Source organism: Boleophthalmus pectinirostris, unplaced genomic scaffold, assembly GCF_026225935.1.
Source record: "Boleophthalmus pectinirostris isolate CB_2022bp ecotype Guang Dong unplaced genomic scaffold, ASM2622593v1 HiC_scaffold_14, whole genome shotgun sequence".
Taxonomy (NCBI): Eukaryota; Metazoa; Chordata; class Actinopteri; order Gobiiformes; family Gobiidae; genus Boleophthalmus; species Boleophthalmus pectinirostris.
The window spans coordinates 12414140-12440027 of record NW_026571047.1 but is presented as its reverse complement, the minus strand read 5'-3'; the positions used below and the strand labels follow the sequence as shown (position 1 = coordinate 12440027).

General features: G+C 39.0%; 1 protein-coding gene across 1 annotated transcript in view; it reads left to right on the top strand.

Moving 5' to 3' along the window:
* rhbdl1 (rhomboid, veinlet-like 1 (Drosophila)) overlaps positions 1-25888 on the top strand; it is a 48056-nt gene that overhangs the window by 5523 nt on the left and 16645 nt on the right. The window contains exons 2-5 of the mRNA XM_055150250.1: positions 10457-10615; positions 21456-21680; positions 22253-22401; positions 22714-22826. Of these exons, the coding sequence (XP_055006225.1) occupies positions 10550-10615; positions 21456-21680; positions 22253-22401; positions 22714-22826 (553 nt within the window). The 5' untranslated portion in view covers positions 10457-10549. The remainder of the gene's footprint in view (positions 1-10456; positions 10616-21455; positions 21681-22252; positions 22402-22713; positions 22827-25888) is intronic.

Below are 25888 nucleotides of genomic sequence, written 5' to 3'. Positions count from 1 at the left end.
CACTATTATTAAGTTAGGTAATTATGTGTCATGCTCTTTTATTGGAAATGTAAATGAAAGAGCCATACATTTGTTGTGCAAACAGCATTTCTTTCACAGGGGAACCCTCAGAGCCTTCAAAGAAGGCTCAAGAAAAAATATTGAATGGACGTTTGTACTACTAATATATTTATTGAATATTTTTAATATATTATATATATATATATATATATATATATATATATATACACACACACACACACACACATATATATATATATATATACACACACATACACATATATATATATATATATACACACATATATATATATATATTTATTTATTTATTTATAATTATTATTAATTTTATTTTTCTGTGTGTGTGTGTGTGAGTGTGTGTTCGGGAAACCTTTCTTGTTCCAGTTACTATGGGGCAGCTCATTCAACTTGGTAGATAATAAATAACTTTAAATGCACTGTAAACGTATGGCAGTATGTTCACAAGGTTAATGTTAAATTCCTGTTTTTTATAGTTCTTAAATCAATAACCAAATTTATTAAACAATAAAAATAAGAGTTGGCCCCATCATTAAGGAATATATTACTAGAATATATTAACTAATATGCAATGATTTGGTCTTGTTTGGTTTACTAACATGTGTTTCCTCTGATTTACTCAACCGCGTTTGTGATTGAGTTATCACTAGAGGGCAGTAGCAGACAAAAAGTCAAAAATGTAAAGTAGCACTTAGAATAATTATTTCTACCACTTACTTCTTTATTGCAGTATCTTTGCTATTTGTACAGCATCTGTTTTAATCTGATGTGTATATATGAATTAATAATTATACTTCTAGCCCTTTTGTAAAAGTTGATTAGTGTTGACAATAGGCCATTTTATCATACAATCTTAACCAGCAAACTACTTGGAAGTCTTTAGAGGGCTTATTGAATTGGTGCTGTAATGGAAACGGTCTCTTCCAAATGGGAAAAGATTGTGCTGTGTTTATAGCTGAGGCACAATTTGCATTGTGCTTATAGCTGATATAAATGTAGCGCATCTCTAATTTTCTTATTATAAATGTAAGTGCATTGTATTTCCCCTATCTTCTCCATCCTTCCAGTGTGTAACATACTTCCTCCAACTCTGCTTCAGTTATCTTTCTGTTTTGGGATCTCAAGAGATGTTCTAAGTGGAGCAGTTTGGGTAAAAACTGTGTCATTCACTGACCCATTTCATTTTCTTGCTGTTTTTATCATACTGGTGATTCCCTCTGTTGTCACCAGGCCTGGGAAATATTGACAAAAATGAATATCTCAATCTTGATAATAAATAATGGTCCATATTATGGGCATTGATCATAGTTGTTTTTTATTTAAGTATATCACAAAGTGAATGGAATGTAGAATCAACAACAAAAGTACAGAAATATTTTTATAGCCTTGTTGAGAAGATTACATTGCAAGTTTGTTTTATTTTGATCAGCTATTTTCTGCATTTTGGAAAATGATTTGTTATGAAAACCATCGAGCCAATAGTTAGTACTTGATACCTCTAATTAAGGCTGGGCAAGTGATAATAAAATAATGAATTCTAACTAAGTCAGTGTATCTACACTGTTCCTTTCCTGGACTACTTTTAAAGGTTAGGTACATTTTAAGTCCCCATAGAATGCTGTGTAATTTGTGCAGAATTCAGCCCATCCTTCAATGCCACTGGTCAACCTGTCAGGAGAAGGGGGTGAGCACAGTGCAGTAGAACTCAGGGTGCCTTGCTTGAACTAGGTTCATGGTCAGGAGCACCCAGCTGATGGTAAAGACCTGAAAGAGAGATCCAATTCACTTGTACACAGTCTTTATTTTAACCCCAACAGGAGCCCAGGATGTACCTAGAACTTTCTTGCAATTAAACTGCAATAAAACTGACTGAGAAACGTTGCACATGCTTGTTCTGGTTTTAATCCATTAGCCATAACACTTTCCTCCATACCAAAATGATGATAATATCAATTTAACGTATTTTGTGGATTAGAAAATGGTTGCAGTTTACAGATTTAGGCTCATATTTAAATGCATTGCAATCTGTAAACAGAAGGGACATCATTTTAAACAGAAGATTTGTTTAGATGCATTTGAAATGTTAACTGTTTATATTTATCTTTGATAAGTATCTTAACAAACTGAATACATCACCATATTTGCATACAAGTATTGGATACACACTGCAGTATGGATAGTGTCATAAACTTCTTACAGCTCTGTCTAATGTGGTTTGCGATTTGCATTAACATTAAATTCAACATTGACTTTATCTACACATCCTCTTCACTGACAGCAACGCAGCAGCCTCTTGTGTACTCCCTATAAATACCTGCCTGTAGCCCTTGAGGTCATTAAACCAGAGTGCAGAACGAGGCACTAATGCCTGTCTGTCTGACAAACCTAACTTCCTGCTTCCACATGGAGATCTGCCTCAGAACTGATTGGTCCTGTGCTCTCTGGTCTTATTTAACACTATTGCTCCAGTCTGTGAAGGGTTAGGGGATGCACCCATAGTTCAAGAAGGATTCAGAAGGATTTCCTCCAGCTCAAGGCCGTTCATTCAGGTGCACTCCAGGTGGGCGAGGTGGTTTGTCTCGCTAGGCTTGTCACCTGCAGAGTGTCAGCTTCAAAATGTGGACAGTAATACTGGAACCTTGCCTAGGACTATGGAATCTTATACAATACTGAAGCATCTTAGGTGCTGTTTCTGGCATGTACTGCAAATCCCACTCAAACCCAAGTTGTGTTTGATTTTGTGTCTAGTCTAATTGTCTCAGCTGCAGCACATATGCATGGCTCTGTGCCGGCCTCAGTGTTGTTACATTTTATTCAGCAATTTGCAATTTGTTTTCCCTACTTTTCACCCCTATTTCACACTTGAATCTACTTGAGTCTACACGTATTATAGGAATGAATGGGAAAGTTAAATTAAATAATTTTCATTTTAGACTAGTCTTTTTCCAGACACCATATTATCTGGTACTTTATTACAACCATAGGGTTTTTGAGTTCATGGCACTTGTCTTTCATTGTTTGCTCAAAATCCTTTGAGGTTTCCACGGCAACAGTGCCATTCACTTTCACTTTCATTTGGACTGTTCTTTTAATGTCGTCCACATATTCCTATTTCTAAATCCTCCAGCAGTGACCTTCTAATTAGATCTGTTTTTACATGCTCACATCCACACACAGTATCAGGCAGATTAATTCTCAGCATTGATTAGTTGTCTACAACTTAACAGAGCCACATTAGAAGGGCTTTTCTTTTCTATAGACTCAAATGGTCATTATCAAGCTTTTGTTGAAACAAGACAGTGTCAGTTGGCCATGACGGAGTTGCCCACAGTCTGGGAGCCATGCCATGCTCAAGGTGGCTGGGGCTCAATCCATTAGGACAATTACAGCAGTTACCCTTGGCTTCATATACTCAAACTGAACCAATAAAAGGATAAAGACACATTGCAGTGACAAGTGGGTCCCGAGATTTGTGAAAACGCTGTTACTCCTGGGAAAAATTTTGTTTTCATTTGTCTGTATGAAACTGAAAGTGCAAACATCTGGTGCTTGAAGTGATGTAGTTTATCATTGGACCAGAGGTTCAAAACAAAAAAGTTGATGTTGTAACTATCATATGTATGAGTTTAAGTCAGACCAATCAATCCAACAAATGACTCTGCTGCATTTTATGGTTGTTCTACTTTTTTACGAGTATGAATTTACACCATGCTCTGAGAAGGTGGGGTCACTGCAGGCATATGCCCCCCTAGCAATTTTGCACTGTATTCTCGGAAATATCTTAAAATTGAAACCCCTGGTCTAGTACAGCTTGTCCACCCTGTTTTTTATAAATCTGATATAGTGACCTTGGTGCTCTGCTTTCTGCATGCCAGTTTCTCCATTAAGCATCAGATTTACATAAAAGAGCCTTTTGTTCTTGCATTACCACTAATGAACTATTGCGTATTCTCCCCTTGTTATTTTACCACACTGGTGATTGTGCCTAATTCAGTCTTGTACATGTGGGCTGGAGGTTTTGAGTGTGTAGCAGTGCATACAGTCTGCCAGTTCTTTTAATTATCACACTGATGTCAAGGTTTAAACACCCTCTCTTTTCGGGGAATAATTGGGTGTATTGTGTAGCATGAGGTTGCCATTTAAATCAATTGTGGGAAAATTGAAAGCTTTGTGAATTAATAGTATCTTTTGTTTACTGTATGTGTCTGTAGCAGGCCAGACAAGCATGTCGGTGTGGGCTGGTGCCAGTAGTAAACCCAAAGCCGCAGTGGAGCCCATCCCCTCACTCCCTCAGCGAGACCCCCAAACACTCGTAGTGAGGAGAGGAGCCGCAGCACTTGGCCACTCCCATCCGCGCGCCGTGATTGGTCACATGAAGCCACCTCCCTCCCCCTTTTTGCCTCATTGGTATGCAAGCAGTGCGGCGCGGCGGGAGGAGAGCGAGAGAGAGTGAGGTTGCAGTCAGTGCAATGGGCTAGAGGAGGGAAGAGGAGGAGGCGAGTGAATGAGAGCTGCTGGATCTGCTTTGCCTGGCTGCGTGCATGTCCATCCGTTGTCAGCAGAAAACGCTCAAGTGATACAGACCTCGCCTCTTGGGTTATTTTTATTTTTCATACATCTTTCTGGGGAATAACCACGGAGCGATGCTTTCTCTATCATCTGCAAACGGGGCTGCAATTTAGGCACCGACAGCTGCTACCTCAGCCGAACCCCCCCCCCTCAGCACCTTGTCCCATCCCGCGGCGCGCCTCCCTATGCCCTTGTCCTCCGCGACTCCTCTCACCTCCCTGGCCAGTATATGGATAGAAGCTCCCTGTTTCAGCTCATACAAGAGCAGGTAAGCGGCATGTTGTTGGAGGCACGCACGTAAATGGAACCAGACCCGTAGCATGCAGCGGTGGAGGTTTCTATGGTTACAGGGCTCTGTGTGGCCACCTCACTGTCTACATCCAGGAATTGAGAGGTACCTGAATGCTGCTGGCGGTATCGGATAGCTGATAGCTGCGGCGATATGAGCGACGAGGAGATAAATGTGAGTAGAGATGTATTAGACCCAGGTCAAAGCATGGAGCTCGGTAGCGGGGGGGGGGTTCTTGTCATGATTCTGGAGAGCGAGAAAGGGGCGTGAGTGTCTAGATGGCTCCAATATCTACATGTTGTCATTCTACCATCTTTTTTATTTAATACATTTCATGTTATCAGATCTAGTAAAGATGGATTTGCTTAATCAGAACAAATACGGTTGCAATGTCCAGAAGTTCTTACCCTTCTGTTTCTTAAGACAGTTAGTATTGTAGTTAGTCAAATACACATTTCACATTTAGCTTTGGTCAACATGTCTGTATTTAACAAACCATAATATTTTTGGGTAGAAATTTCAGCCACAGCTCCTGTGTTTGTTTGGCTTGAGATATCCTGCCCACTTGTCTCCTTGTGTTGTCAAGGCTGTCTGAATACCCTGTCTATTTTGGATTTTTTATTTTTTATTTTTTTATTTTTTTAGCTTTGGGGCAGATTGACAGATGCAGAGGACCATCATTTAGCTCAAGAGAGGTAAATCGATTGTCTCCTGAGGGGTTTGGGGGGCACGAGGTGTCCATTGGCAAAGCATTGATAAACTGACTAAGTAGCCCTAGGGGGACAGTTTTATGACTGTTGTGTTTATATAACAAGGGAAGGATGCCCATGTGGTTACACAGTGGAGAGAAGATTCTCTGTGGTTGCACCACTGAGTCACTGTTTAATCTCCACTACAGTAAACATACACATTTTTGTGTTTCAAAGCTGACTGTTATATGGCAATCCCTTTTTACTCAAAAAGAAAATGAAGCTAGGATCCGGCACTGTGGATGGTTGCATGTTACATCGATCCAGGGATTTACTCAGTGTCTTTATATTGACAGTTTTTGGAGCCACATTTGGGCACTTTGCAGACCTATTAGGCTCAAGTCTGGACCAAATCACTCACTACAAGCTGACAGTGTGCTTTTTTCTCTTTTGGGACTCCATGCAGAGGCCTTTTATTTGAAAGGCCTCACTCTAATTAAACTTAAATGGAATCAAATCAGCATTTTTGTCATTTTGCTGTAAATAGTTTGACCTTTTTTCTTAGCTGTGCTTTTGTTTCACACTGTGGCCATACAGATAGTCATTTTCATGACCCAGAGGTCAATGGTTAATTTACTTAAAGAACCATGGGCTGTAAAACAAATAGCTAATATACTTTATTCTAGAAGTGTAAAGACCAGCTGCACAGCAGAACATACCATTGGTACCTGGGTGCATGCTCTAACAGTGGCCTCATAGAATTGTGGCACTTGTGATAAAGCCACTTGATGGTCAGCAGCTCCTACTTTTGACATTCATCTCTTATCTGGTTTAAAAATATCTCTATAAGAACTCTCTGTCTCTCTCTGACATTTGACAGTATGAGAAAATGAACTTGTTCTGTAAATTGCAGTGCAATGTTCACTGAGGTATATTCATAGTTTTATATATGTTCATTTAGTTACAACCCAATATCCAATCTTGGACTGAGTTGGAATGCAAAACATAAAGTAGAAATGAACTGAACATGTTGGTGGACACTATCTAGTTTTCAGGGCAGCAGAGCCAGTTCAAGGGTTTTATCTGATGCCATGCAAATACGGCGTGCCTAGTAAATGCCACTGGGGTCCTTGATCAGAGCCTGTTGTGTCTCTGCTCAGAGGACCAGAGGAAACTGAAGTGTTGGCAGAGGGCCACTACTCTGTGTCAAGGGGAGAGGGTCTGGGTACACACACCAGATGCAGTATTCTATTTGCTTCTTTTAAAATTGTTTCAACTAGAATCAACTCTTTCTCTACTCACAATACTTTTTTGAACAGAAGGTTCTGTTTTACTGGTTTGTTGTTTTGTGCTCAACATTAAAAAGTGAATCCTGTCTGAACTGGCCAATAATAAGTTGTTTTTTCGGACCATTTTGCTGTTATAAAGGGTTTCATAGCATACCACCATACGTTGTTGGGTAACAGCTGTACCTGGACAAGTATGACAAAGTGTCATTTAACCCATGGTTGCTCATCCTGAGGCCCCTGGACTGCACTGATAAGTCAACCCATGGCTGGGCACTCTTACAAGATCCACAGTGACAATAATTGAGGTCCTGTAGGTTAGCGGGGAGATCCTTCCCCTCCTACGTGCTCCTGAGACAGAAAATGTAGTTACTCCTTTAGCTTAACACCTCTACCTTCAATCCATAACCACAAACTGTCTCCGCCCCCTTGTGTTTAACCCATTATGACCTTTTCCTTATCTCATTGGCTGCTTTTCATCTATCTGAATGCTATTTTTTCTCCTCACAGGCCCATGTATCCGTCACATCTTTCATCACCCCCTCTCCTGCCTTATTGCCTTTTCGTTGCCTTTGTCGGGGGCAAAGAAAAGAAGGCTGAACACAGGAAGAGATGACACAAGGGTGACTGGTTTCCATGGCAATATGCAGCTTGTCAGAGTGTTGTCTTTGCAGGTGTTCAATAACCATTTTTCCTTTGCACGATTTGCTCCAATGTCTGTCAGTCTGGGTAAAAACAGACCTCCATGCCAACACTTGTTCATGTCAATGCACCTCGTCTCGTGGAGAGATGACCCTAATTGACTACAAGAAGGTCCTTCACCCACACGGATCTTCCTCATGAGGGCGGGGAGTGCTATGTGACAGTTCCATGTAAATGCTAAACGCATGCTCAGGCCTACACAGAACGTCTGTATTTTTGGTTATGCATTGCAGCTGTGTGCACCGCGATGTGCTGACATATGGAAGTTGACAGTAATCAGAAGTCCCCCGTGTGGCTCTGTGTTCCCTCTGTCAGCCCGGGCCGAGCCAGGAGCACATTATAATCTGATCTATTTCCCCTCTGTGGCAAGTGACTATGGAGCCCTGGAGTTATTGAACAAGCTGGTTGACACATGGTAGTTTAGGCTTGCACAAAAAACAGACAGACAGGACAGTAGCTGGACATTTTTATTCACTTGGTGCCTTTTTGTGGCTTGTCTTTGCTCCTCTTCCCCCCCTCCACAGTGCGCCTAATTCCACCATTTTTCATCTTTCATTTTCCCAGCCCCCTGCCTTGGCTGCGCTTTCTTCCTCCTCATCCGTTCTCTCTCCTTGCCTCATCTTGGTACCCCACACATCACAAGCTACAGTGCAATTTCATATCAGTGGGCCTCAAGGGATGAAAATGGGTCATAACAACAATCCATGCAACATACAATTTAAACAGATTATCCAAAAATAGATGTGTAAATATTTGTCTTTCCCCCATTGTCAATTTGTTTACTGGTGCTTTGGTTGACGGACAGAGGTCAGCAATAGAAAACCAAAGATTGTTTTCTAATACAACAATAATTACCCTTGTAAATGTTGCTTATAAAATAATTCTAATCATCTGTCCATGAGAAAAATATTATCTTTGCATGGCTAGCATAACCAAAAATACACCATTTGTTTTATCTGCTGCTTAGCACTCTCTCATGGGAAATGTATATGCATTTTAAGAGCCTTAACAAGCAGACTATATAACATAAAAAGGTCTTAAAGGCCTTTAAAAGGCATTGAATGAGATTGTACATAATATACATTTTGTTTTATAATTATGAAAATGACCATGAAACAAATTGTATAGAAACACAGAAATTATACTTGGCAACGTTAAGAATACTCTATATTGCATTAAAATTCAGTTCCTTGGATCAGGTTTTGCAATTTACTTATTTAATATTAGAACATTAATTAATTCATTAGAACATTAATTATACTATGTGGTACTAGTTCTGATCAAACTCAAGATGAAACTGTTTAGGAAAAGTAAAATTTTATTTTATGTGATTTGTTTTTTTCAGTATCAATACTATCTTAAATCAGTATTTAGTTTCGATACTAGTTTTAGTATTGATTAGTGTCTGACTTATGATAGTTTTAACAACCCAGCAGGAATACAGTTAATCAAAATCTGATCTCTTGTTATCTTCTGTTCGGTGCATGTATTTAATTACTTCCCAAAACTGCTTTTTACCCACAGCTCTTATACATTACATTCAAAGTCAAAACAAACTCTTGCACTTTGACATCAAACGAAACATACTGAAGTTTCATTTTATTTCATCTCACCCTCAAAAAACTCACTATCCTCAAATTAATTATAACCATTCTGTAAAGTAGAAATTACCCAAATGTAACCGAATGTGCTGTAAAACATGATAGGTTGCTATTTTCACCACATTGGGCAGTGAAGTTGAAAGCCTTGAGCCCCCTGTAGTTTGCACTGACTCGGAGCAGCATGGTTAAAGAGACCCTCCTCTCTCCAGTGCTGAAAGGTCTTTGTTAAAGCAGGGCTAACTCCAAAGTAAGTTGGCCTTTAGACCTGACAATCACTGCATGCTCACAACATGGACAGCAATGATCGAGCTTCACTGACTCCACCTTGATGCAACCTCTGAAAGCTCACACGAGGCAAGGGGAATGTTGGTTTAGTATCTGTAAAAAAGTCTTTTGTGGCTGTGCAAATATTTAGGTCTCTTCCTCTGCGCTCCCTTGTGTCGTGCCTGTTTGTCCTTGGGCTCTTTCTAGCAACACCGATGTAGGAGCCCTGGCATGAGAAATTAATGCATAATAGAATACATTTTTAAAAAGTTGAGTAAGTAAATTCAAGTAATGATGAAGTTCTAGGGCTGCTTCCCATGAAAGAAAAAAAATGCATGTACTTTCTAAACCTATACTTTAGCAGATATTTTTAACCTAGTGCTATTTCTGAATTCAGACAACTGCAATTTTTAGAGTCTCCCACTTAAATAAATTGCAAGGAGCACAGTTGCATTTGCAACCATAAACTTAAGGGACTGCGCCTCTCATATAAAGTGGTGATTATCAAAGAGCACACACATACTGCAAGTGGGAAACATAACCAAGGACCAGTCTAAACGACGAATGAAGCATCCACTTAGAAAGACAGAAAGTCAAGCTTGTTTAAAGCTGGAGGAAAGTGCAGGTCAGTGCATATTAGAATGACATTGCTGTCTGTCTTCTGTGCAGCTCCAGCAACAAGCGCCTGCTGTTTCCTCTGGCAGTCCTGCTTTAATGAGGTTCAATGGGGCTTTTCTTCAGGCTGGTCTAATTCTTTCAAAGGCGTCAGAATGGCAGCACAGTTTAATTAATATCTCTGTAACTGTTGTGAGCTCAAGCCTTAAGCATATAACTTTTATTTATTTGAGTCTATTTTCCATTTTGAAAATACTCCATCATTGACTGCTTTTTTCTGACCTGTTGGCAACTTTATACTTACTTTTAATTTATTTGGTGATACTGCTTTAAAGAAGTATTGGAGGAATTTAAGATTATGTGAAATTTGGTTGTTATTTGTTACATGTGGTTGTCTTTCAGCTGGACCCAGAGAACACCGGATTCATCCCAGTGGAGAACTTCACCAGCCTGGTGGAGCACCATGAGCTACAGCTGGACCCGTCCAAGCTGGACATGCTGTTAGCACTGGTCCAGAGCAATGAAGAGGGGCAGGTGTGCTACCAGGAGCTCATCGAGCTGGTAAGTGGACAGCTCATTGTTGATAGTGCTCTTAATGGGCAGGACACACAAGCCACCATTTTCTGCCCTGCACACACGCAGACATGGACAGACTAGATTTTAGAAAGGTTACTGAATTGATTCAAACTGAGCCAGCAAGCATCGCAGTGGTGAAAATTGACTAAACCATTCAGGTCATCATTCTGTAAAGAAAGATCAACCCTTCACTTTAATTGGTCAGTAAACCGGATGTGCTATGGAAACCTGACATTCCTGGTTTATGAAGTACAAAGATGAAAATCTCTGTTGGCAATACTGTATTGCTTTACCTTGGTCAGCTCTGATAAAGCTCCCCTGTGTGCAGCAGAGCGACTCGTTAATTATGTGCAGAAGCATGTTTTCTCTCACAGTGAGAATATTGTGTATCATTGAATGTGCCTTATCCTAACCGCCACAGCAGATGGCTTCTCTAAGGCTGCTTTGCATGTGAGGTCCGTCTTTTCCTACGATATCTTCTAATTTTATTCATTTCCAGCTGTTTTTCATCGAAGAGTGTTCACAATAGCTCTCCTATTAGATATTCACATCAGGCTTTACATGCATATATCTCTCTGAGCCTGTTGAGGAGCACCTGCCTCAGCCCCTGGTACCTTAGGGCTCTAAGCACTAATTAATTCAACACAGTAATTCCTGACATATTTTGCTTCCTATGACTCTGTTCTCTGTCTTTACATTTTCTTGCTATTTATTTCTCATATCCCATATCCATTTCCTCTGGCGCCTCTTGTTTGAAATGAAGTCTGGTGCATGAGACTGCTCAATTTGCAGCTCAGTCCTAGGCTTTGCACTTCCCTCCTGGACTGCACATTTTATCTCCTGTAGCCAACTTTGAGCCTCTTCCTACTGTTAAGCTTGTGTTGGTTTTAGAAAGAAAAAAAATTCAAACTTAATACAGCAGCGGAGATCCTGTTAAAGTTGCCCATCAGCCAAATGCAAATTGCCTTCGATTAGCCCAGCATCGCTAGTAGCAGGCAGTAATCTGAGGTAATTTGAGAACGCCCAGCCTCACACAGATATCGACCTGCGGCTCAGATTCAAAGATTTGTCTGATACACACATGTAAGTGAATACATTTGCATACATAGCCCCTATTTGATGCATTGTGTTATTAATGAATGCAGCCACCCACTTTCCTCCTGCCTGTCTCGCTGGCTCCCCGTGCCGGCAGACGCTCATTCATACACATGAGGGCTGTCAGGGCACATTTGCTGACTAATTCTGTGGACGGACCAGTGCTGCTGATGTGAACTTGGACTCGCATTTCTGAAACACGTGGTTTGAAATCTCTGCAGGTCCACTCCTCAGAGGCGCTGCAGGGAGAAGCGTCACATGACATTTTCAACCAGGTCGTTTCCACAGATCCACCCCTGGCCCCTCTGCCCTTTACACACTGGTCTCACAGGACCTGAATCTCAGCACCTCCTCCTCTCTTTCACCGGCTTTTTTCAGTGGAATAATCCCATATATGACAGATAATGTTCATAATTCTTTTTCATTTTCAAATTCTTATTTTCAATTTAATAGCTAATGTTTGATGTCTTTGTTGATTCACTACCTTGGAGAGGACTATTACAATTTGCATGTAGTAAATAAATCTGCTGAGTTGCTTTGCATGTGCTTTTGACAATTTGGTTACACACAGGTTAAATACTGGTGGCTTATATCTCATAACTGACTCTGGAATAGTGGCTGATTTATTAATATTGTTCTACATTTATGACTTTGCATTCTCAGCCTTAAAGATATATTTATGGCCTTCTACCCTAAGCCTGGTTAATTTTAGTACAGTAGCCTGTGACTGACTGGGACCTGGTTTAATTGTAGTGAAGATGTCTTTGAGATTTTTTTTTTCCTTTGAAATTTAGCCTTTGTTTTCTAATGAGTACTTCTGTAGAGTATGAACATGGGCTTGTATTGCCTTAGTGTATATCTGTCTTAGTAAACATGTACATTTTTTTAAGCATAGCATAACTTTTTTCTTTTTCTTTTTTTACTTTGTACAGCTCACTTTCAACCCACTTATTCCATTTCACTCCCCAGACTCTTGTGTGTGTCTCCTCAGATTTGTCAGATTGTAATGCTTTCGGATGATGAATTTTACAACCTTGAAACTACATGTCTCCTCCTCCTCTGTGGGTGTTTGAAGCGCACTGTTAGGCCACGTCTTTCCCGCTGTCTGGGCCATAGTACAAGCCCGTGTCTGACATTGTACATGCTCCTGTTCATCTTTCATGGAGGACTTGGGCTCAGTGCTGCCAGAGGGGCAAATATGTAACGCTCCACTAAAACCTCTCTTGGGGAATCTTACACACACACACTCACACACACAGGGAGAGCAGAGGGCCGTGACGCCGCTAATCCGCTGTGTACATTTGCAGGAGAAAATATCACACATTTTACATGCTGTGACAACTTTCTGCACAATTGCACACAGCATGTCGCCCTGATGACACTGTGAGACGGGTAGGCCATGTGTCAAAGTTCACACATAGAGGGCTATCTGGAGCAGAGGACTATCAACATGAGGTTTAAAACAATACATGTTTGTTGATTATCATTCATGTTTGTAAGTGAATATGTTAAAGGAGACCCTTCTTACATTATCCAGGCACAGCTGTGCAGTTGAAGAAGTGTGTCATTGTTTCCCTTCGGGTGATAATTTGGCTGATGTTGGACGGGAATCCAAAATGGCTGCCATGGTTAATTACACGGGCAGAGGCTGCTGATGGAGATCTTGACTGGGAGGAACTGTATTGGATTTGGATCATTTTTGAGACTTTATTGAGATTTATGGCCATTCAAAACATATGTGTTTTATTGTAAGACAACTTTACACTATTTAGTGATTATTTCTGACAGTAGCACAAATACGTAGCGTAGAATATAAATGACAGAGAGCTAGAATGACAACACAGAAGTTTAGTTAATATCTATGCTGCTGAATCTTTCATCCAAAAAAAAAACAAAAACCCTACAATAATTTATTTATTTAAAGATTTTATTGTTTAAAAATAACATGAAAAGCATGCATCCGACTCCTCACTGTTGTTAGTGGGTTTGCATCTCCACAGACATGACCAGTAACATAGCTTAGACGTAACCTGCCACATTCTTTTCTCCAATGGCATGTTGCTGTTTTGACTGTTGACTGTTCTAGTTTTTCATAAAAATAAACAATTAGATCTTGATTTCATTATCCACTTAATAATGTTAATCGTGTTTGTTGTTTCAGCCTATGACAATAATTTAATTAAAATATAATTATTATAGCTTGTATTGGAGTCATAAGAATTAATCAGAAAATTTGTTTGTGAAAACGTTTGAGAAGTATTAGCAATAATAACAGTTGTTGACAAAAACACGTGTACCAAAGTTGAAGCTTGTGTGTGGGTCCTTGAACAAGAGAGAGCTGCATTTGTGTGATGGCCAGAGCTGATATAGTACTAAATATTTTTAGTCTACAAAGTGCAGACAGTGTGTCGGTCTCCAGGGAAACAGATGCCACCAACGCCATCTCATCCCACACCAAACCTCTGTCAGACCTCGCTCTCTAGATGCACTTTGCTCAGAGTGTCCTGGAGTGAAGTTTTTTACCCCACTGTCATGATTAAAGCATGAAGGAACGCCTCGGCCACGAACTGCACCAGGGGAAGAAAAAACAGGAAAGTCAGTCTCATTTTAAAAGGATTTGAGATAGAAAAGTCGTATGTGGATCAGTGTACTATCAGTGGACGTGATGCATAGACCTGCTGAGATTTAGACTCTGCTTTGAAAGTGTGTGTTTAGGGTTCAGTTTCACAAATTAAACCTCAGTGGTTATATTAATAACTTTGTCGGTGAATCATTGCTCACAGTTTCCTAATATTCTTGAAACTAGTTATTTATTGTGGTTGTGTTTACTCTTAGAACATTGGCCAAATCCTGTGTCATTCTTGCTTCTCCAGTACGCAATGCTGAGTGGTCTTTAAAGCCAATTTTTGTGAGTTATTATTACTAATGAGTATTGAGTCTTGAGTTATTGACCATGTGCTGGGGCTAATTAATCCATCAAGGACAATTGACGAGGGCTGAGAGCAGCATACAAAGGGCTCCACGCTGACACAGAGAACGAGAGAAAGAGGCAGCCTATTCTGACATCCCAACAGGAAGGCTACTATCTTTACACTATCTCAATTATTCCCATGGAGACGGTGGTTTGCCAATCGCGCGGGTCACTGGGTTGCTGCAATTGTCTTTTTTTATTACTAGTGTTGAATTGCAGGGCAGCTGACTGACCAAGGTAGTTCAAGGTAGAAGCCAGGACAAATACTTGAAAAAAAGGAAATGTTTTTAAATTTAAAAAAAAATGTTCTAGCATTCCGAAAAGACCTTCAGTGTCTCTTTGCTTATTGTTAGCATTTTGTACATGTCACAACTCAACACACAACAGACCAGCACATTCTTTCAAGGAAAACTCAGAAACTTTATATTTAGTACAGAAAAATAACAAAACGTTCTCCACTGATACACAGAAAAAATATGTCAATATAATATTTACTGTGACATAACTACATTGCTTTAAATTCTGTACAGCTTGTATGGAAAGATGGTTTGAACACCATCTAATTTTACAGCAAACTATAAATGGAAGACACTCTTAGTTGCTCTTCAGCTCGTTTCCACTATTATTGTGCATCTATGTAATGTTCTGAAATTAGAGCTGGCCCTTCTCACCTTTACGGCCCATTGCTGGCCCCTCAGAAACTCCAAATCTCATTTTGCTCTCTTAATTTCCCCTCTTCTCGTCCTAATGTCCCACTCCTCCTCTTCCTCTTTGCTTTGGGCCTCCTCAGCTATAGCATAATTTCATTTTGCTGGCCTGATTTCCATACTAAATACACATCCTTGCATCAGCGGGAGTGCAGCAGCCAACAGTTCGGCATTGCTGTGGTTATCGGCGTGCAACAGGCCCATTCCTCCTCACTCCACACCAGGATCATTACAGCCTACAGTCCACCCTGTGCTGCTCTGCAAACCTCTGAAACTCATCTTTGTGCCTTTTAAATTTAGATGTAAAGTGTTTGACAGAAAATACCACAAACATATTTCCATCAGCAAAAAAGAAATTGGCCAGTTGTGCACAGTACATCTGTTCTATCCACACCTGCTTGTCTGCAGTGTTCCACAGTATGGCATCTATGGACAAGGATATAGGCACATGACACCACCAGCACCAGACCAAGATGCAAGTGAATGTGAGAGTGACTTTCAAGGATTAAAAATAAAAAGACCTGTAACTGAAGTATTTAGTATTGGAAACAGTTGCACGCCACTTTAGACTGTAGGCTCAGATTTATATTCTTAACTCCCTCAATGTATGCTCTTGTATCTCTTATTGCTCTATCTAACTGCATGAGCTAACAGTTGGAAGTTTCTAGTAATAGCATACAGCATATTAAGCTTGTTGCTGTTTGTATTGTTGGCCCATAGCAAATTTCACATCACCTCATATTTAATGAGCCTAATAAAGAACCTTCTTAACCCTATAATGCCAAATGTGTCAAATTTGATACAAGCATTTCTGAGACCTGTTGCATCACCATATGGTAAAAACTTCACTCAAAAGTCTGTTGTATCCAATCTGGTACTTGTCTTTAACCCCCTGGTGGATGCCTTTATCACTACAACAATTAAAACACAGTACATGGGACAATCCGAGATGGCTACCTTCAGACAGTTCCCAAATCACTGGATCAAGGTAAAGAAAATTGTGATTTTTACAATTTTCCAGTGACATTTTCTTTGAAATTTTTGGTAATATTTCAACATGAACACTTAATATGTTGAAGCAAGTTATGGTTCAATTTTTTTTTGCATTTTAGTATGTAGTAAAATTGTGTATAAAATTTGTGTTCAAATTTGATACTACAGGTAAAAAGTGGAATTTGGTAGTAAATTCCTCAATTGTCCTTATCTTGCTTTTCTTGGTGCAATATGCATTATATTGATGATTGTGTATCTTAAAAATGATTTTATCAATCAATTACACAAATTGCAGATTGAAATGTTATATTTACAACAAATAATTGCATTCGAAAATTGATAAATCTATATTTATTACTTTAGATGGCTAAACGGTACAGTGACGATGTTCTAGGGGTCACTGATGGCAATTCAATTCAATTCCAATGCCGATTATGATGAAGAGAACTCTAGTACTGGTAGTAGCAATGAGGACGATAAAACCCTTGATGATGGTCTTGAAGAGAAAGATCTTACTATGTCACAGGCAACAAAACAGTGTGGTAGAAACAAAGTGAAAAGAGAAATGAAGGGAAAGGCACATATAGATTCTGACTTTGATAACAGTGATGACCAGATTAGCACAGAAGAAGGTCTAACATTAACACAGGCCATAAAGAACACATAAATCTGCAAAGAAAAAAGTGAAAATGAAGGAGTACAAGTGGAGAAAGGCAGCATTTGACCCTCCAGATCAGGGGTGTCAAACTCAAATTCACAGAGGCCAAAATTAAAAACTGGGACTAAGTTCTGGGCCAAACTGGAAAATTTCAACAGCATCTGCATGTTTTCTCTTCTTTGGAGATCTGTAAAGTTAAACCTTTTCTTATTAAACTAAATGTTTAATAATAGTTTTGCCTAAAATTGAATCCAGAACAAGTATAATATAAAATAATAACAATATTTTAAATAAATAATGTCTCTATAGCCTATTTGTAGTCAGCAGGCCAGCTACATATTTGATATGATCTCGCGGGCCAAATGTAATTATACTGTGGGCCAAATTTGGCCCCTGGGCCTGAGTTTGACATGTCTGCTCTAGATGTTCCATTTGTTGAGAGTGCAGTTGAAGGTATTGTAGCAGTTTAAAAAAATAAGAGGCCGATATTCTTGTTATATATTCGATATTATATAATACAAGAAAAAGTTACTGGAAAAGGAATCAGTATGAAAAAATAAGAGGCCAATGTTCTTTAAAGCCTTAGCTGCTGTTTTCATGCTTACCACTGTTCATAATAAAAGAGAAAAGAAGAAAGAGACCTAAAGAAGATTATGTTTTTTCTGTATTGCCAGATACATGTAATGCCCGATGTATCATTTATGATACAAATGGAAAAACCAATATGCAAATTTTTTATTTTTTTTTATTTTGTGAAAAGGCCCCATAAAGGTTCCAGATTCAAAAAATCTGAATTTTCTGTCCATTATTTCTGGGGTCAGGCATTACAGTTGGCCCATAGCAAATTTCACATCACCTCATATTTAATGAGCCTAATAAAGAACCTTCTTAACCCTATAATGCCAAATGTGTCAAATTTGATACAAGCATTTCTGAGACCTGTTGCATCACCATATGGTAAAAACTTCACTCAAAAGTCTGTTGTATCCAATCTGGTACTTGTCTTTAACCCCCTGGTGGATGCCTTTATCACTACAACAATTAAAACACAGTACATGGGACAATCCGAGATGGCTACCTTCAGACAGTTCCCAAATCACTGGATCAAGGTAAAGAAAATTGTGATTTTTACAATTTTCCAGTGACATTTTCTTTGAAATTTTTGGTAATATTTCAACATGAACACTTAATATGTTGAAGCAAGTTATGGTTCAGTTTTTTTTTGCATTTTAGTATGTAGTAAAATTGTGTATAAAATTTGTGTTCAAATTTGATACTACAGGTAAAAAGTGGAATTTGGTAGTAAATTCCTCAATTGTCCTTATCTTGCTTTTCTTGGTGCAATATGCATTATATTGATGATTGTGTATTTTAAAAATGATTTTATCAATCAATTACACAAATTGCAGATTGAAATGTTATATTTACAACAAATAATTGCATTCGAAAATTGATAAATCTATATTTATTACTTTAGATGGCTAAACGGTACAGTGACGATGTTCTAGGGGTCACTGATGGCAATTCAATTCAATTCCAATGCCGATTATGATGAAGAGAACTCTAGTACTGGTAGTAGCAATGAGGACGATAAAACCTTTGATGATGGTCTTGAAGAGAAAGATCTTACTATGTCACAGGCAACAAAACAGTGTGGTAGAAACAAAGTGAAAAGAGAAATGAAGGGAAAGGCACATATAGATTCTGACTTTGATAACAGTGATGACCAGATTAGCACAGAAGAAGGTCTAACATTAACACAGGCCATAAAGAACACATAAATCTGCAAAGAAAAAAGTGAAAATGAAGGAGTACAAGTGGAGAAAGGCAGAATTTGACCCTCCAGATCAGGGGTGTCAAACTCAAATTCACAGAGGCCAAAATTAAAAACTGGGACTAAGTTCTGGGCCAAACTGGAAAATTTCAACAGCATCTGCATGTTTTCTCTTCTTTGGAGATCTGTAAAGTTAAACCTTTTCTTATTAAACTAAATGTTTAATAATAGTTTTGCCTAAAATTGAATCCAGAACAAGTATAATATAAAATAATAACAATATTTTAAATAAATAATGTCTCTATAGCCTATTTGTAGTCAGCAGGCCAGCTACATATTTGATATGATCTCGCGGGCCAAATGTAATTATACTGTGGGCCAAATTTGGCCCCTGGGCCTGAGTTTGACATGTCTGCTCTAGATGTTCCATTTGTTGAGAGTGCAGTTGAAGGTATTGAAGAAAGGTGTGAGTTTAGCAGTAGCAGTTTAAAAAAATAAGAGGCCGATATTCTTTTTATATATTCGATAGTATATAATACAAGAAAAAGTTACTGGAAAAGGAATCAGTATGAAAAAATAAGAGGCCAATGTTCTTTAAAGCCTTAGCTGCTGTTTTCATGCTTACCACTGTTCATAATAAAAGAGAAAAGAAGAAAGAGACCTAAAGAAGATTATGTTTTTTCTGTATTGCCAGATACATGTAATGCCCGATGTATCATTTATGATACAAATGGAAAAACCAATATGCAAATTTTTTATTTTTTTTTATTTTGTGAAAAGGCCCCATAAAGGTTCCAGATTCAAAAAATCAGAATTTTCTGTCCATTATTTCTGGGGTCAGGCATTACAGTTGGCCCATAGCAAATTTCACATCACCTCATATTTAATGAGCCTAATAAAGAACCTTCTTAATAAATGGTGCATTTGATAGCATGGAGCTCTTACAAGAAACCCTCCATTGTCAACATGAGACTGTAAAAAAAGTTTCCAAGGAGCACATTTTCAACAGATGTAATGCCATGAGTTTGAAGTGAAGTTAATTGCTTGGTCAACCAACTAAAAAAAAAGTGAAATGAAATAGCTGAGTGTGGTTGTAGCCTGACAGTTTTGTGCCTCAGTTATCAAAAATAGTGATATTACAAGGTTTTTTTTTCCTGAAGGTTTTGTTGAAAAAGTTTTGATTGGCCTGCCAGCTGCTCATGAGGTAATCCTGGACTCACTGATAACACTCAGAGCTACTGAGCATGGAACTGCTGCATTTTTTACAGTGTATGTCACTTCATAGGCCTTTGGTAAAAGTCCCAATCGCCTTCAGCTGAGATTTTAAAAAAAGCACCATGTTATGAAAGTTTTATATTTGTCATAAATATTCACATCTTTGACCAGAAAGTGACTTGTTTACACACAGTTTGGCATTAAAAATTGATTTGCTGCCGTGGGGTTAACTCCTACAATAGCATAAACTTTGCTCTAGAGATAATGTAAAAATATATACATTTTATCATATGTGCAATAATCAAATAGTATTTCTTTTTCAGCTTTGCACTATAGCTGCTGCATAAAACGTTGAAAATACTTGTTTAAGGCTTTGTTTTTTTTGTATTTTTATTACAAAAAAAGAAGTGGGTGTAGACAGAAGGCATCCTGGAAGTGTGACAATGAACTAAGTGTTCAGTGTTGTGAAGGAACAGCAGATAAGCATGTACCACCCAGTCCCCTGTGATTCCATGATGAAAGTAACTCTTACATAAACTTCATGCCTCTCTTGTGATCAGGACTGTGAGCGCTGACTCCTCTATCTCTGATCATTTGATCATTAGTCACATGGATAACTTCTCTACAGATTAAAATCCTGTTTCCTATGTAAAACCCAATGTTTCATCTACTTCAAAAAGGTTGTGAATGTTAAAATGTGTCATGTCATGTAATACAATTTTTTTTTTTTTAAATCCGCCTCCCCGTGAGAAGATGCAATTTGTGAAATGCATACAAAAAAATGTTTAGCGTTTGTGCTACTTGGACTGTGCTTCTCCAAACAAACAGCTACTGCTTGGCAGGCTGCTATGAGCTGATACCAAAGGTTTGGTTCATTGGGCACATTTAATCAAATTATACATAATCACTGGGCCTTGAGGACCAAATTTTGTTCTCTCATGTGTCTTTGCATGTTGGAACGACAAATGAAGAAGAACCTTGATACAGTTGTTTTTCAGGTTTCAAGCAGGGACTATTTGACAGTACTATAGTTGGTCCTTATGGTGCACCACAATGCGTGGCCTTGTGGCATGAGAATGTAGAGAGTGGCACTGGCCCCCACACTCCCCTGACCTATTTCTAATAATAGACTACCTTTGGGACATATACTTCGGCCATTATAGCGTTGTCAGTGTACTGGGGATACCCAGTACACCATTCCATGTCTCACCAGGTCCTTACCCTTGTCAGGCATGTATAAAAGCAACAACTGTGCATTATGACTTGCTCAAAGAAAATGAATTGTCCTTCTCTTTGGATTCAGCCCATTTTCAAATGATCCATGGCATTATAGACTTACACTCTTTATGATCTGACATTTTTCCAAGGTGAAGAGTTGTGTGTTTCACAAACACGTCTCTCCTGTTTCATAGATGAGCAGTAAGCGCTCGAGTAGTTTCCGACGAGCTATCGCCAATGGGCGGCGCACACTGCAGAGGGAGATCCTGCTGGATGAGACGGGGCTGGGCCTGTACAAGCGTTTTGTCCGATATGTGGCCTATGAGATCCTGCCCTGTGAGACTGACCGCCGCTGGTACTTCCACCAGAACCGCCTGTGTCCCCCACCTGTCTTCATCGCTGTGGTCACCATCGTGCAGGTATGTTTTTTAGCACTGTGACAAACACAGATGCTTTTTGTGTTTTTCATCCGCACACAAGCACAAAGCCCTTTGCATTTTCAGCCGAATGCTCACATACATCAGCCATACTGTTATAGTTTCATGTAACTGGAAAACCGATGTGTTCAAGTTTTTTTTCTTTTTAACAGGTTACAAGAAAGCAGGTCAAGTAGCTCTAAGGCACATGTCTATGTGAATGACTTTAGATTAAACAGCAATCCACTTTTAAGCAAAACTTGATTGGCCCTAAAATCATCACAGTTGAAAAGGGAAACAAAACAGCCTAGTGCTCTCCTAATATGCCCAAATAGTGCTGCAGTCTGCAGTAACAATAGGGTTATGATAATTATAATAATGATTCACATTCATTTTAATTCAAGACCAGAATGATTCATTATTGTATGAAGGGAAGTTAATGGAGTAGAACCAGATGTGGCGGGGGGTTTATGACTTCATAATCAGCTGAATACCGAAAAGGGAGAAGTCGCCTTATTTAAAACATGTTTTTTGATTCCAATAGAAGGACCATAATGATTTCTACTCTGTTTCAGATTATCGTGTTTATGTGCTACGGCATCATGTTAAACAAATGGGTGCTGCAGACCTACCAGCCTGACTTCATGAAGAGCCCCCTGGTGTACCATCCTGGCCACCGTGCTCAAGTGTGGCGATTCTTTAGCTATATGTTCATGCACGTTGGGTATGGTTTGTCAGTTACCTTATATTCTATACAGTCAACAATATTTTTACAATCATATAAAGATTTGTAAAAGTATAACTATGTCAGCCTAGTCCATCATTTGCGATACCTTTAACTTGTAGGAAGCCAGTGTACAGATTATGGTCTGTATCGTTTTGTAATGTTGCTTTTATTGGTATTTGTTAACTTTTGAAAAAGTGGTGTAGAATATGTAAACCAAAGAAACATTTTATATATAAATTCTTATGTTTAAATCTCAGCCTTAAGACAGAAACTGTTTGATTTAATTTGTATTTATTTATTTATTTTTAGCTTGGAGCAGCTGGGCTTCAATGCGTTACTGCAGCTGATGATCGGTGTCCCATTGGAGATGGTCCACGGCATCTTACGGATAAGCCTGCTCTACATGGCTGGAGTACTGGCTGGTAGGTTTTTTTGTATTAAAAATAAACACATTTATTATTTATTCATATGTAGACTAAATGTTGAAAGCCCATGCCAAAAGCCCTGTTTCCCCTTTTAAAGATCATCACACAGTGGGGGCCATTTTGACAGTTGGTTGCAGCTTTTTGCACTGTCAACAGTAAAGTGACCTAGTTGGGTTCTACTGCTTCTTCAACATGTATTGTTGTGGAATACACACCATTTGTCTTTTCAATTTTACTACTACTATCATTTATCACATCTGGCCTTTAGACCTGCATAAAGCTAACTCCCCAGAGCACCGATTTGGTGGAGCCTTGGTTTCTATCTGACATTGTAAGTGACCTATTTGATGTTTTTTGATAAACTTGATCCGGCTCTTGTCCCCGGTGCTTTGATAAATGCAGTGTCGCTGATGTGAGCAAAGTGGAGTGACTCGCTGTGCCCAGAGGTCAAGCCACAGCTCTGCACAAGCCTTTGTTGACAAGAAACCTCATTAACTCTCATTCTCCGACGAGCCACAGAGGAGGTGGGAATTTAAAATCCAGGCCTGTCGTAAGAGACTGCATCTAAAAGCTTTTTATTTGTTAGTCTGCTCATTTAAGTATATTTGATTACAGTGTGATTAGGTTTATTTTAATAGGAAAGAAATGACTGAACAGAAAAGGATAAATTGTTAATAGAACTGTATGTAGCATGTACAGTTTTTAAAAAGTACTATAATCATAAACCTGGGTTGCTGGTGCCTTAATTTATAGAAGACACACACACACGTTTTCCTCATTCTCAGTACTTGGACAGCAAATACTGCAGCAGCAGAGGCACTGATTCATGACTGGCTGGAGGTGCTGGATTTTTGGTAGTGAGGGTTCAGATGAGAGTTGCAGTTTAGGTTTAAACCAACTGGATTTCAGCATTGAAACTGGCAGCCCAGATGAAGGACAGTTGTGAGGCTCTTTCTGTTTTCTGATGTGATTGTCTTGGGAACCATAGCACCAAAGAAATGGGACATCATGTTCATTGTTTTTGTAATTAAGAATAAATCATCATTACAATTGTCATCAGTAAACACTATATTTGATTTGATTGTCTACCTCATATCTGGGGACACAGGTTAGATCATGTTTATAGAATTTAAACACAAATTCTTACATACCATTAACATGTACTTCGCATATGAATTTCAAAGTGAACACGTAGTTTGAAGCATTTGATTTGTGGTGATTAACCAACCTTCCAAAAATAAATTATAAAAAATAAATATTACCTAATTATTAAGTAAATCTATTCATGTTTGAAATTATCCATTTTATGCATATGTGTTGCTATTTCTGAGTCCACATTAAATCTTTTTATGTAAGACTGCAATTTTGTCAAGTTTAGATCACTCTCTGAATCTTTAAAAATCTGTCCTTCTATAAGACAAAAACAGTGTTAAAAATACTGTACCAGCTCTGGCAACATGCCAAATCAGCCCTGATAACCTATGTCAATGTCCTATCTAGACGTACATCCTTTAGAGCCCTTTAAAGTCATAACCCTCTTCCCTGTCACGCACATAGTTATTGCTCATGAATTATTATAGCTTTGATTTATTTTAGTGGTGATGACAGAGGCAGAGTGAACAGGGGAGCAAGCGCAGGACTTAGCTGAAGAAAGTGGGAGAGTAATGCAGAGCCCGTCTTTGGGGAATTAGCCTAAGTGCTGTTTGAGAAGCCATTTGCAAATTTAAGCTGCAGCCTGAGTCACAAACGCTGGAGAGGAAACACAGAGAAGATGCTAACATTTTATGTTGGACTCGCCTCAGAGGAGCAGTGGGGGGTCAGGGCTTATGGTCGCTCTGTAAAGGGAGCAGGAACATTCAGGGAAAGGTGAAACATCAGAGGCTTTGAACACAGCTGGGGGGATTTCGGTATGGCTCAATGATCTGTGGTCAAATGTACTTCGTATTTACCCAATTCTGTAGAAGTAACATAAATAAACTAGGGAATTTAGTGTTTTGAAAAGAGGGTTACAGGTCTGCCACCTGCTTGTCTCCATCAAGATGTTATTGTTTTACCGTGGAAGGTTCCACAGTATGGCATTATTTTGGCACTATTTTTCAAGGATACAAGCAGGTGGTATTTTCAGCAATAAAAACTGTGACATAAGTAAGTTTAGTGCTATACAGTGGAACATTCCAGACAAAGCAATAACATATCCATGGAAACAAGCAGTTTACCTAAAAGTAAACCTTTAAGCTAAAACGTAAGCTTTGAAAACATTTAATATAGCTATTTTTTCCTCTCTCTCTTTGGTTAGTATAACTCCTAGTAAATAGCCCATTGCACTATTACTGTCATATCAATCACCATTATCCATGTTACATAAGTAAACCATGAAAATGCCTGCCACATATCCCGCACATACATGACATACTCCCCTCTCCTATCCCTCCTTTCATTGCTGTGATGTTTAAGCAAAGCTGCCTGTTTTATACAGTGCCACCATGTCCCTTCAGTCTTGATAAATGTGTGATCGCTTGTGGATGCTGGAAAATTGTCCCGTATTTTAGATTTTCAGCTCGAAGGAACTGCAGGTTTTTTCCTTTCTGTCTTCCCTTTTCTCCGCTGCTTTGGCTCATGTTTATATTCATGGTGTGTCTGACTTTGCTCATAACCACAGTTGTGTCAGATGGTGCGATCACTTTGTGCACACATGTAGCTTGGGAGTTACAGTGGCGTTGCAGCTCAGTGGGTGCTTTTAAGGACTGATGTATACCACCAGGATGGGAGATATACATCCCTATGTGGTAATACCATCTAGTAATCCTGTCACCTTCTTTTGCAAAGGATGATGGGAAATATGTATCAACGTTTCACCCAAACCACACCTGCTTTGTTGCACCTATTTGTGTTTTTTCAAGTTCTTCATCCCCAGTTGCTGCAGTCTGTCTGAACATATCACACATTGCCAAGACCAGGTTCCCTTGTAGATGTAGGAGCCCTGGGACATCTGTGCTCGTCACACAGATTCTGACACGTCCCTCTTCCAGACAGCCTTTCATGAAAGCAGGCATCAGTCT